Raw genomic sequence first — 13954 nt, 5'->3', positions numbered from 1 at the left:
TAACAGTTTCATAATGAGCAATTTTGAACACCTTGGTTCCATTGTCTTTTTCTTAATTTTGCCATGGATATCGTTAATAAACCTAAAATAATTATTGAAATTAGTTGAGCGTGCCACTTGAGTTGGTAAAGTCGCCTTTGTTGATCCGAGAGACTTCAGGTTTATCCCTCACCGAATAGGCAGGGCCTGTCCATCATAGTTCTCGAAAAATTACTGAAGTTAAGTTTTGAGTTTAACAATTACACAAAATAATATGAGAGATTGAAGATGATGCCTCCTACCGTGTATTTGTTTCTCAATTTTAAGCTTCCTTCTGTTTTTTGGTAGAAGATAACTGCCAAAATACCTGCACGGTGGGGGGTCAAGTAGGGTGATAAAATTTTTGTTCAACGAATTACCTTCATAATCTTTTGATTATTTCTTGCAACGTGTCAGAGGCAACATGAAACTGGGTTCACTTTTGCTTCATCCACGTTAGGTACGTAACATGCACTTCAGCTCGTGCAGATAATGAAATCTTAACTAAAAGTACACTTTACCGTTTCTCAAACAAACCATGCGTTACTGGAGAAAATTAATGCAAAACCGTACTTCACCTGCTCATGCTCATGGGATCCAGCAGGTCGTCATTCAATCTCTCCTCCATAAGTCCCCTAACGACCTGATTACAGTAGGGACCCCTTCCATGGTGAAGTATGGACTCGGTTCGACAGCTCTGGTGTCAAGCTTACAGGGATTCAGCAACAGGCCATGAACCTTGAGAACTCTGTAGATATCCGAGGAGAAACAGGTTCTTCGCTTGCTCCCACGGGATATGCTCGACCAGGGCTCTCAACGTACCATAAAAATTGCATGAACATTGGAATAGAGACGGTAGTGTACCGGCAGCAGCATGATTCAATATGGTAAGTAGGTGAAATACAAACAGGTTACGTAAAAGGAAGTGCTCTAACAAGCCAAATTAAAAACCAGCAGCTTAACTTCTTCGCCCCATTTGGATTGAAATGCCACGTAGATCACCAGGGTGTTCCTCTTACAAAGGAGGTAAATTTAGTCATCACAATCTGGGGGAAAAAAATTAACTGGTATGCCCAGGAAACAACCAAAAAGCTCTACGGAAGAAAATAGAACACAGTACATGCAAGGTTAGAACAACCAAGAAGCCTACTATCATAATCTACAAGTTTAGCATAAGCAAGCAAAGACCTCTTCAGTTAAGGTCTGCAAAATAGAAGCCAAGAGAGCGACAGCTAACATCCTTTTCATCACATTCTAGCCCTACTGAAATGCTACTTCACTTGAGCCAGAGAAACATGCTAAGAAGCCAAAAATACAAGACAACAATGAATTATAAATTTAGCTGTCATCTTCATCAGCTTGATCATCATCCTCGTCTTCAAAGTCAGTGCCCTACAGACAAATAGATCAAGAACCCAGTCAAATACAGTCCTGTGGCCATCACATTCTAGATGTTAGCAGTTCCTTGACTGCACATTAATTGCTAATATACTAGGGCATGCAAAGAGAGGAATGACAAGGGGAATAATTTGGGTTTCCTGCAATGTCGAAGACTCCGTTATTCTGCATTGACAACAGCACATAAAGCTTCATTTGTCTGCTCGAACAATAGTAAGTAGTTCATGATATCATTACAGTCCCAGTTAAGTAGTCACTTCATTCTGATGTCCGCTTATACAGCCAGTCAGCTTAGGGACTTCAAGTAGTTCAGTAAAGATAAAGTTTACCTCATGATAAGAAGATGAATCACAATTCAACACCCTTAATGGTAAATGGGGAAGCAATACAAGATACATACAACACAAGATGACTAAAATACCAGTCTCATATGGTGTCTCCCAATATCAGACCATCTCCTACAAGAATTCATAGGAAGTTACTGAAAAGGAATGGGAACTTCAAATACATAGTAGTACTTGAGATCTGTCCCCATTTCATGGACATGAACGTTTGTGTCAGATAAACGTTAATCAACAAACTGCGGGTTTGGACAACTAATTTGCTAATATTGAACTCTTTGAGTTGCTGAATTGAGCTTCTTTTGACCTTCATAGAATACTGAAGGACCAAATAAATAATGACTTCAGATTGCATTATCAAAGAGTCTGGATGTTTTTAGGGACTAGCAACTACTACAATTGTATTGCTAAAGGGTGATGGGTGCCTGTTAAGTTATTTCACCAGATGTTGGAGATAACTAAATTCTAGATTCTGTTGATGTTGGGAGCATGTTCACGGTGGAGATGCAGTTGCAACATTGCTGTGAGATAATATTTTTTTACTGACCTATGGAAAGAAGATCATGGAGGGCAGTATCTAATGTATCATAGATATGGACTTGAAGGAGAGTCCCAGTCATGGTTGTTTGACTTTGCTTTCCCCTCTCTTTTTTCCTTAGCTGATTGAGATTAGGTGTAACATTTAAAATAAAAAATGGCGAAAAATCCATAAGAAGTCTTTAATTTTTATAGTTTAATGAGGTTAAGTCAGTCAATACTGCAATACAAAGTAGAAAAACGTGTATCACAGAAAATGGTGGGAATTCCACATAATAAGATTTGGCGTTTAGCTTGATTGAACTGAATTTACACTTTTGTTTGTTGCAGCATAGGAAAGATCAGTTCTTTTTAAGGTATTACTTTTGCTTCAGAATATAAAGGCATAATTAATGGTTCACACAGGAGAACAGAAAACAACTATACACAATATTTAACAGATTCTGCTGCATCTTATCATTTATCTACCTTTTTCAAGTTTAATTTTAAGGTGAATAAGCTATTCCTTATTAAGATTACTATGCAAGGTGACTAATAGTCCATCAAGTGTCAAGACTCATCTGGAGTCTGCACATGTCTAAACTTATTCACAAAGATTTAAGGTGCCCAAAATTTATTTACCAGTTGACAGAGTTACAAAACCATGAGAAGCTAGAATCTAGCAAAGGCTGTTCCATTGACTAAGAGAATAAGCGCATTAAACAAGAAGTAGCAATTACACAGAGACAAGAAACATAACTACCTCTTCATCATCTTCGTCTCCATCAAAATCCTCCTCGTCAGCCTCCTGCACCAGCAAGGTATAACAGCATATTAAATCTGGGGGTAACTCTCTCACTCCCTCCCATGAAATTCGCATGTGCAAATGCACATTGGACCCGAAATTTATTTTCACTAAAATAAAGAGAGAGAAATCAAGCTCTAAGTAGTTTAACTATCAGGTTCCATAGCTCCAAATGGTTTCTAAGCTCCAAGTATTAGAATGCTAACCTTCTTCCTTAAGATGTTTGCAAGGATTGTTTGTTAAATTTTCCTTTTACTTGGCTCTGGTTGGAGTTTTTTAATTTAGCATTACTTGCCTAAATATACAGGTCCCTACAAAAAATCCCCCCCAGGTTCAGTTCAAACTCAAGAGGTGGAGATAATGCGTCCAATTGGAAGGTCTTAAATTTAATGGATTTTATGCCAACTCACAGTTGAGAAGCATCCCTCTAAGTTACCTGAAAGACAGAGAGAGAGAGAGAGAGAGAGAGAGAGGCTCCCTCTAAGGAAGGAGGAGAAGAGAACAGAGATGGAAAAAGAAAGGAGTGGAGGAAGACAAAATAAAGAGCCCAAAAACATCAATAAATCGATAATTCCATTAATTTTTCTAATGCAAACATCATTTGAATTCTAAAGAGAAAATAATTCCAAATTTCTTAATAATTTTCAGCCATTCAATGATGGATGGCTAAGATTAATCAATTCCATCTCTAGACAACAACTAACTTCTTGTATGATCCTTTAAATCAATAATTCCAGAATTATATGAGGTACAATAGTAGGCATGCGGTTGTTGAATCCAGCAGTGCAAGTTTTGTTCTTTTTTTTTTTAAAAAAAAAACACCGAGTGAGGATCCAGATTCCAGATTGAAGAGGATCCAAGCTCTTTGGAAACCTCCCACCAAAAAGCTTAGGTGGAAACACTTTTGGGATTCAATAATTAGGATTAACTCGGAAAATGTAATGATCACGATAGCTTCCAGACAAAAATGATATTGATGCTATACAGAAGATGGGAAGCCTGGATAGAAGATAGATCTAGAGAAGCAAGATATAATGGAGCAATATTAGAGTCCCAACTACGTCCGTTAAGAATTTCCTATAAAAAAACAAAAACTATGACGTTAACCAGAGAGGAAGGGATGGATGAGGAATTCTATCCAGACACAATGAGGCCATAAAAATTATTTTCACTTTAAGTTTTTACAAAAATCAATGGATTTGTTTTATTACATTCAAAGGTACAGATTGCTCCTGGACAAAAATTATTGGCGCTTTCATATATAGTGTAGATACCTATCTCGATATATTTGGTACAAACACTAAATAAGAAAGTTTAGTATTTACTATGAAAATCTTTCTAAATTGGAGGATTCACATTAGTTTACTAATTCACATCAAGTTTAGTTTTTCAAGATTAATTAGCGTATTCCTCACCAATCATTAGAATCTCATAATTGGAATTGACTTCTCTAGAATCTAATACAATAAAACACAAAAGGAGTCGGCCAGCCTCAGGGCTTGAAGCTACATCTCACAAAACACTCACCTCCCAACCCACCCCAAAAAATTATCATTCGCTCTCTTCTCTTTCTCACACACATCACCAACACCACCACCACTCCCCCCCCCCAAAAAAAAAAACAGAAAAAGGTGCTGCTCTCTAGAATTCTACTGAAATAATACTTTTCCAATTTTCTTTCTTTAATTAGGATACTCAATTATCCAGAACTCTTTTAAATTAATATTAATGTTCTATAATTAACGAGATTCATGGATTAAAAAATAACATAATAAATAATATATTATTGTTAAAATATAAATATTTTCTTGCATATATTTAAAATATCTTGTGTGCTCTCCATTTTTAATGCATTCTTCTCACTCATAAATTTTTTTATAAAAGAACCTCACCATGCAAGTGCATTGTACATGCATATTTGAGAATTTGAGTCGCTAAAATCTGAGTAAATCTCTTTGTCGAGGATTTCTGTTGGCGATTAGGTCTCAAATCCAATAAATGGGACTTGCAGCCTGCAATTCTGAAGTCTGGGCATGTGCAAACATATTATTAGTGAAGGAAAAGGTCTTAGGGCTCCTTCCTCTCTTTCTCTTATTCTTTCTCATATTCGACTCTTTTTGTCTTAATATTTCTTTTCTATTTTCTTTTCTTTCTCTAAGACTTCTTTTCTTCTTGCTGTTCCAATTCCTTGTTCTCTTTATATCTCTCCACAGTTCATCAAATCAAAAAACAGGTCTAGAACGAATTTGTTACAATTTTCATCTCCACTTCAAAATAACAGTCAGATTCAAGGCATTTGATCAATCATAAAAGGAAAACATTAAGACGAACTGCAAATAAACCAAAAGGAAAAAGAAGAAGCAGAAGCAATAGCTTGCCTTTAGATTCTTATGAAGAGATGAATGAGAGGTAAAGATGGAAGGCCAAGTAAAGAAGGATGAAGGCTGGTCACAGAAGCCACCTATTAGTTTTCTTCTACTTGACCTCTTTCTTTGCAGAGGCCAAAATCCATTGGTCTAGAAGCTGAAGTCCACCAGGCTAAAAGCTTAAAGCCAGGATGCTTTGGAAATTTGAGACCAACTAAATTTGGATGAGGGGAGGATTTGGAATTAGATGGAAACTCGAGAACTTGGGCGATATTTTATTGGTATTTTGAGCAAGCATAGAATGCTAAAGTGCCAAATAGAAAAGTAGAAGTCTTTACAAGATAGTTTAGATGGATGGGATTCGTCCAATTAGATTCAAGGGTCCAGATCACTCTTGGACAGAAATTATTGGCACTCACACATATGCGCATATAAGGTTTTAAATCTTGTGGGATGGGGCCATCCTGGTTTTCCCATGGAACAATCATCCCACCCCATCTCAATACTTAGGCCATGAGATGTCGCAAGACGTGCCAATTGGGATGACAGCGGACAATCCCATCCCAACACTTGGGATGGTACCCCATCCTAGCATCCCACAGGGTGTCCTACCATAGATTTGTATACATGCACTAAGTATACATACCTACATACATACATATATGTACATAGAGAGAAAGTTGGACAACAAACTTTATATTAACTCCCCGAAAAAGGTCAATGATAGAATATCGAAATACAAGATCAAAATAATCAAACATGATCTATACTATAAAAATGCCTAGAAACCAAAGTTTATGTGTTTTCTTGGTCTCTAACCTAATCATCATGTAGGTGTCAAAATGATGGTTTTGATAACAAGATGTTGTTTTACTATGATCTAGTCATCAAAACCTAGTGAACTCAAATCTACCCATATTTTAAAATATGTAGATCATGCTGCATAAACTGGATTTCCAATTTATATGCCCTATCATATATTTTATCACACATGTAATTGCCACCAATTATTTTGTAGCGAGTTGATGCGTAGGTTAGAAACCACCAAAATATATGAATTTGGTTTTTAGGCATTTTTTGTAGTATAGATCAAGTTCAATGATTTGGATCTTCAATTTTGATGGTCTATCATTGACTTCAAAATTGCTAAACTCCTCTTTTGCAAGGAGTTAACGTAAAGTTTATGTGTGTGTATTATATATATACTTATATACAAAGATACACTAGAATCCAACGGTCGACCATACATATATACAGATCTGGTCAATTTTGACGGATGATAGCATTTCGACATTGATGATTCGCAAAATTGGATATGATCTGCTACCTCTAAACTTCTTGTAAACCAAATTTCATGTGATTGGAGATTCCTAGCCTATATATCGAGCGGCCAAAAAGAGCATTGTATAATCTTATTTAAATTGTTCATTTTTGACCACTCGATACATAAGCCAAGGCTCTCCAAATCACATAAAATTTGGTCTATAAGAAATTTAAAGATAGCAGATCACATCCAATAGTTCGGATCATCGATTTTGGCCACCCATTGTTTGCTCAAGATTGACCAGATCTAACTTCAAATATGGTTGATTGGATTCTAGTCTACCTTATACAATATACAATGAACTTACCGATACAAAAATAAATCCTAGGTACCAAAAGAAGCAAACATAAGTAACAACTCACATTGTTGAAGTACTTCAAAGGATTGGGCCACAAATCTTCCTTGATTATCTCAGCCACCTGCACATTTATGAGCTACAAGATAACTTTCACACTGGATTAAAAAAAAAATCTGATGAAATATCCTACAAGAAATTAGATAAAAGAGAAAACAGGTAAAGCTGGCTTGATTCGATCTACATTAACAACAAAGATCAGCAAGATGAAGGACAGCACATCATACTATGGTAGACCCATATGTTGTTATCATTAAGTATCACATCATACATGAATCATGAACTATAAAAAATTGTTTTAAGTGAAGCAGAAACAAGAAAGTAATGATCTGCCCGATTACATCTTTAGAAAACTTGCCTCATCAGAAAAACCTTCTGAGATACTTTTCTGCTGAGTTTCACCAAACCAGCTAAAGAAACTGCATCATTAGATAAAAGAAATCAGATACAAGGAGCATAAATTGCATTAATATGTTAAATTAATGACTCACAAGATCAATTTTTGTATGAATAGTTAAATTCCACAGGCCAATTGTTGTGTCTGTGTAAGTTCTGATGTGCAACAAGACATTGCAAGTTGTTCAAATATTATGTCAACTATCTTCCTTATTTTTCAAAGTCTATACTCCACACCATCGATAGTATCTTTGCACAAAAAATGCTACTCATAAAAAAATGTTAGTAGTATCAAACACAAGTATGGTGCACAAAAATTCAATACTCTCATGCTCCTCACTGATAATTCAACTATTCCAAAGAATTGTTCGACCGCTGGATGCATGATTCAAACCATCTTTATAATTTCATGGCTCTTGACTAGCATCAGGGTCTAGGATGTCAATATTACGCCACAACATAGAAGGGCCCTTAAAAGAAAGTTCTTGCCTAGAGGCAAAATACTGGACCAAAATTATGAAGAAAAAGTTCATAATTTAGGGTGGGAGACAGCACCACAAACTGGACTGAATGCCCAGTACCAATGACCCTAATTAAAACAGAATTACCAAATAAGATTCTCGGGTAGTATTATACAGCCCCTTTCTAAATTAGAGGCCAACCTTTTTAGCATTTTTAGGGCTGATTTAATTTCAGACCAGATCTAAAGTTAATATTGGAATATAAGTTGCATCCAAGCTTTTTCAATATTGAGGAAACAAGGAGAGAAGAAAGAAGTGGATGAAGAAGTTATGCAAGGTGAAACGAAAAATGAGGCAGACAAGGTTTCAAAAGTAAAAGTTTTTTTTATTCCCTAAACTTCTCTCTAACCTCACATAATAAATAGGTCCTTTTAATGGCAAACATTAATCAAATAAAAATTGAAAAAGGATTGGAATGAGGCATACATACACCTAAATGAGATGGGGCTCTGCTGTCCTACCCCACAACTGTAGGAGCAAAACAAAAAGTCCCATGGTAATTATAATCTAAATTGCCACATCATGACTAAGTGGAGCCCTTCAGACCTGAGATTACGTTATCTAATTTCCACCACTAAAGATCCAGGAAATGGATCTAATGACTAAATATTGGAATCTACAATGACACCCCCACTCACATCATTGAACCTAAAAAATGATGAATTTATTGAGTTTGTCTACAAAACAAATTCATAGGCACCTTGAACTATCTTCTAATAATGATAAGAACAACACAAATTACTAGTATCAACAAATACACATAATACATTGTTAGTCATATTAAATAACTTGACCGAGTTGATCTTGCCATGAGACCACTTGTATGTATCACTTGAACATAAATTCTAGATAAAAGCCATAACTTTTTGGCTGTCCAACTTGTCAAGATTCAAGACTTTTATATATAGCAACTCTACGATAGAAAACAGGAAGTACATCGGGAAATAATAGGTCTTAGATTACCACAGTGTGTTGTTCCCAGAATTTGAGGTCAGTTTTGATCAGTATTTCTATTAAATGAATCAAATGATGTGGCTTGGGTCTCAACTTAGTGCTATTTCAATTTAAGATAAATAATCCAAAGATACTTTCTCAATATAAGTAAAATGAAATTCCTTCAAGAAGTTACAGAAAGAGGAAAAATAAATCCAAGAATTAAACTATCAAACTACTAAGGTAATGTTTGATTTTTCTTTTTTATATGTCAACAATTGTGACATGTTGAGGGTTTCCAATCTACCACATGGAAGGAAGTATTACAAGAAAATAAGAACACTGTAAGCATGCAATAAATAAACTTCACAACCGATACCATATTTTGTTTTAAATGGATACGTATACCAACAAGATGCCAGATTTGCATCCATATTTTGTTTTAAATGGCTTTAGTACGAATTGGATATCGACAAATACAGCACTAATAAAGTTGTAAGTTGGATAGTTAAATGTTATGGATAAGATTTTATTCCACTTTATTTTTTCAATTTGATGTACATAAGCTTCCTAACCTCCTTTTATTAATTTTCCTACAACAAACAAATGGTCATACAAGAAAACAACAAAGACATAATCGGACCAACTTAATCATCTGACTTATTTAGTGGATCCCAACAATTATGCTACGTTACATACTTTGGATTTAAAAAACTGATTATTAAGCTGATATTTAAGGATGCAATGTAGGAAATCAAAGATGTCACTATACGGACCAAAGATTAAATTAAAGATATGTTTATGTTGTTGCTTATTTTGCTTTGGAGTTACGAGAGCTATATTAAACTAAATGGAATTACAAACAAAATTGAATATTCAGAGATGGAACGGGTGTATCCAGATATCTGTTTTTCTAAAATGGAAACAAATACAAATACAGATAGTAGTTGGATATAATTTGCACTCATATCTAGATGGATTCAGATATAGAAATGGATTATGATAATATTTGATCCATTTGACCCCTACCTAAAGCTAACTAGCCCTAAACTTGTGGGCCTGAATGAATTTGGGCTGGGCTCGAGCTTGGAAACATTTCTAACAATGAATTGGCCCTAATTTAAGGCTGAACCAACCAAAAAAAATCACTCACAGTCAGGTGGAGCTTGGGTCTAGGATTTTTGGGACAAGCTTGGGCGTTAATTTTCAAAATTAGGCCAAAGTTGGGCCTCAGCCCAACCTGGTACAACATGTCACATTGGCACTCCTATCCACACTCCTTATCCCTTCCTTTTAAAATCGGTGCATATGTTTATATTCTATCAAACAAATCTCTGCCAAGAACTGCCCTTGATCAAGTAAGGAAGTCCAGCACACAACCTTTTCAAAAGAAGTGATGTCATTCTTTCAAGGATTTGATCAACTAGAGGTATGAAAGCCCTTTTAGCAACTGTCTCAATAAAACTTCCCTCTATAAAAGACCAAAATTATCAGAAGTTACATCTTACATCTCTACGGTTATAGAGCAAACTATGGGGAATGTGTCTCCATCCCAGAGTCCAGCATTACAAGGCCTAGACCTTTTCAACTAAACTTTGTTAATGATTAGCATTTTCTCATAATCACAAGCAACTCTATTTCTTTGCCCTTCTTTCTTTCTAAGAATTTCTTTACCCTTCCCTAATGGGTGGCACCTCCAGTGGGCTCTCATTCTTGAAAGAAATCCATGTCCTTGTTTTTTTATCACTCTCTCTTCTATTGGTTTGTTTGTGTCACGTGGATCATGAATGAGGAGTTTGGCTTTTCACATAAGTCTATTAAATTTAAACCTCTCATATCCATTCATTTTCTTTAAAGTTGATTTAAAAATCTTTGGTTCTTTTTATAAGTTCCATCCTTTGTTTAATATATACCTTTTACATTGGAGGCCATTGTCTTTACAAGATATTTCCATTTACTTTTTCTTCGCCGCGCAAAAAATGATGCGGGGATCATTCCTAGATCCGCCATTGCTTAGCCACCAATAGGTGGTGATTAGTGAAATTGAGAATTGAGAATGCAAAGACACTTACACAAAACAAAAGGTTCCAAAATTACTAACCACATGCCCCTAATTAGCAGCATGTCCCAAATTATTAGCATCCCTCATAACACATTAGAATGCTACGTTCCATCTCCCACATACAAAAGGTTGCCAGCCAAATATTAATCAATGAATGGGCCTAGACTGCATCCATTGCTACTTTCCTTGGCAATCAACCTAACAAATGAGCAGAAATCTGCCTTGCCCCAATGTTAATGAAATTTGCATGATGCACGAATTTCACTGGCAAAGCCAGCAAATGGGCCATGTTAACTTTCTTTATGCCTATGAGACACTCTTGTAACAAGGGCAGCATGCATTGATTCCTGCCTACAAGTTCCAAAGTTTCACATGACTAGATTCAGAAACCCTCCATCAGACATACCACAGAACTTGTGGATTAGGTTCATAAATGTCCCAAAGTAGATAATGTACAATAACAACAAGAATTTTTCGACGTCAAGAATACATTATCGCATATTTTCCAATTCTTCAGTTTAAATTGTCCCATCATGCAGCTCTAAGCAAAGAAATAGAGAGCTACACTAACCCCATGTGTGACAATTCATGGAAGAACAATATAATTTATAGATGTCTGCCATGAAAAAATAGCCTTGCATCCAATGATTCCATGGAAGACAAAATAACATGGGTCATAAGCATGTATAATACTATTGGTAGCCAAAAGTCGAAAGCATAGTTATAAACAAGGTAACCCAAAACTTCAGATATACCAAGTATGTTTCACCATATCGATGCAGTAAAATTTATAGCAATTAAGCTACATTGATAAATATCATTGAAGATTGCAACAAAAAAAATGGTAAGCTCAGTAATATCGCTTTGCATTAAGATAGAAACAAGGTAGGGATATTAAAACCAACCTCTCCTCAGGAAAGGGTCGTTTATTTCCATTCTTCTCATAAGCCACACCATTTGCGGTATTCTTCAAATATAGTAGTGAAGAAACATTAGTTGTGACATTCACATCAGGTTATAAGTCAGAATATAGACCATAGTGTTCTTGAAGAGATTGCCCTTACCATCCCCTCCTTCCACTTGATTGTTGTACTAGTTATGTTAGTTGTTCCTTCATCAAAGAAGGAATATGTCTTTTTAAGGCTTCTATCTTCAAAATAAGGGTTGGGGGAGAAGTTCTGAACATCACAAAAACCATATCAGAGAAACAAAGCAAGTTACTGAATATATTAGATCACAGAAGGGGAGTTAATATCAGCTAAAGCACAAGCAGACAAATAAAAAGAACACTCACAAAAGTTATGGAGTAGCCTGACTTCAAATCTTTAAAATCTTCCACGTCTAACGATTCCAGGTACTTAAAAATCTGCATGTCCAAGAATAAAGTTATAGATAAATGTGGATCAACATCTAGTTGCAGTACGAATTCCATGGGTGATAGCATAAGCCATAAACAAATTCTAAGGATGATATGATCAAAATTTGAACTAAAATTTGCAAATATTTCAGTAATGGCAGCAGACCTTTTGATCTTCTTCACTCAGAAGATTACTAAGTGCTGGATGGCTCAGAAACTGCAAAGTTGAGTAAAAACTATTTGAATGACAATTTGTTCAATTACCAATAGCAACTGAAACATAACTGCAGATGGAAAACATACCGCAGTCAACCAGAAGTCTGGAATATATTTGATGATGTCATTCCGCTTCCTGTAAATAGGTCCGCGTATTTCATTATATTTCTGTTCCACCTCCAAAACTTTATCACTTGCTTCCTCATTGACCTGTAAAACGCAACAAGTTAGAAAAGCAGAAAGGGAGGGAAGAAGATGCGCTTATTAAGGTACTTGGGCCTCTGTGTTCCCTCATATGTGAAGAGTCAATGCTAAATTGGCCGGCATTTGGCTCTCACCATAAACATTAAGTGCATATATTCTAGACCAACAAGAATATAAACAAAAATCATAAAATGGATGGTGGTCATATAAGAGCAGCAGTACATACCCAAGAACATTACTCGATGATTGTTTTTCCTTTCTGAATAAAGTCGGCAACTTTTAGATATCAAAACTACAAATTTAATGAACTCTTTTTTTGGTGCAAGAACATACAAAAGAAATTATAAATTAGAAATCTTATTTCAGCAACAACAGGGCACTAATTATAAAGTGATTTTATTCTCAAAATTATCCAATTTCATGGCCGTCTGAAAACCTTTCATGGATAATTTAAATTGTTAAAAATACACAGACCATTGCGTATTGCCACAACTAAAATACTGCATACCCTCACAAACCGAAATTAAGCAAAATTCTCTTGGTAAAGAAATAAATTCATCGTACTGACGCATCCAAAAAAGCAAATTTTAATTAAAAAATCCAGATTTCCTTACCAAGAATCATCAGTTTTTAACTGTCCAACCATCAAGCTGAAGCGGAGAGCCAAATAAATTATAAGATCTCGGTAGTAATTCTCTTACAAGTAAACAATATATCTACAATTGATACATCAAAAATTCGAAACAGGTGCTCGAATTCCTTCCAAATTCTCCCTTCAAAAAAGGAAAAAAAAACACAAACAAGAAAATACAAAAAGGTGAAAGCTTTCGAAGAAAACGGAGGCCATTACCCTCTCCAGCTCGTCCTGAATCTCCTGGAGCTTCTCTATCGAAAGCACGAGCTCGCCGTCGATGTGATCGGAGTCCTCCTCCCCTCGCTCTGCGAACTTGGCCTTCTTCCCCTTGTCCACCACCATCTCTCCCAATCCTCGATCAAACCCTAACCCTAATTCGCCCGCACCGTTCACCGTCGGCCTTCAGTGCGTCAGAGAGAGTTAAATAGGAGAGAAGGGTGGGGGGTTTTAGCCAACGGAGAGAAAGAACCGGCGAAGCGCCTTCTTTTTCTTTGCTAAAGTCGGAGCC

At 35.9% G+C, this 13954-nt stretch overlaps 1 protein-coding gene across 1 annotated transcript; it reads right to left on the bottom strand.

Moving 5' to 3' along the window:
• Nucleotides 1-1078: 1078 nt before the first annotated feature.
• Nucleotides 1079-13944, bottom strand: LOC103700476 (NAP1-related protein 2-like). Its single transcript, XM_008782417.3, has 10 exons — nt 13663-13944; nt 12696-12818; nt 12559-12609; nt 12330-12401; nt 12100-12213; nt 11941-12002; nt 7482-7542; nt 7131-7187; nt 3037-3081; nt 1079-1410 (listed from the first exon to the last, which is right to left on the bottom strand). Exons 1-10 carry the CDS (start codon nt 13786-13788, stop codon nt 1357-1359), a joined length of 765 nt encoding a protein of 254 aa, XP_008780639.2. The 5' UTR covers nt 13789-13944; the 3' UTR covers nt 1079-1356.
• Nucleotides 13945-13954: the final 10 nt, after the last annotated feature.

Source organism: Phoenix dactylifera, unplaced genomic scaffold (assembly GCF_009389715.1).
Source record: "Phoenix dactylifera cultivar Barhee BC4 unplaced genomic scaffold, palm_55x_up_171113_PBpolish2nd_filt_p 000713F, whole genome shotgun sequence".
NCBI classification, from domain to species: Eukaryota; Viridiplantae; Streptophyta; class Magnoliopsida; order Arecales; family Arecaceae; genus Phoenix; species Phoenix dactylifera.
Note: the sequence above shows the minus strand (reverse complement) of the source record. Positions and strands in the feature narration are given on the sequence as shown.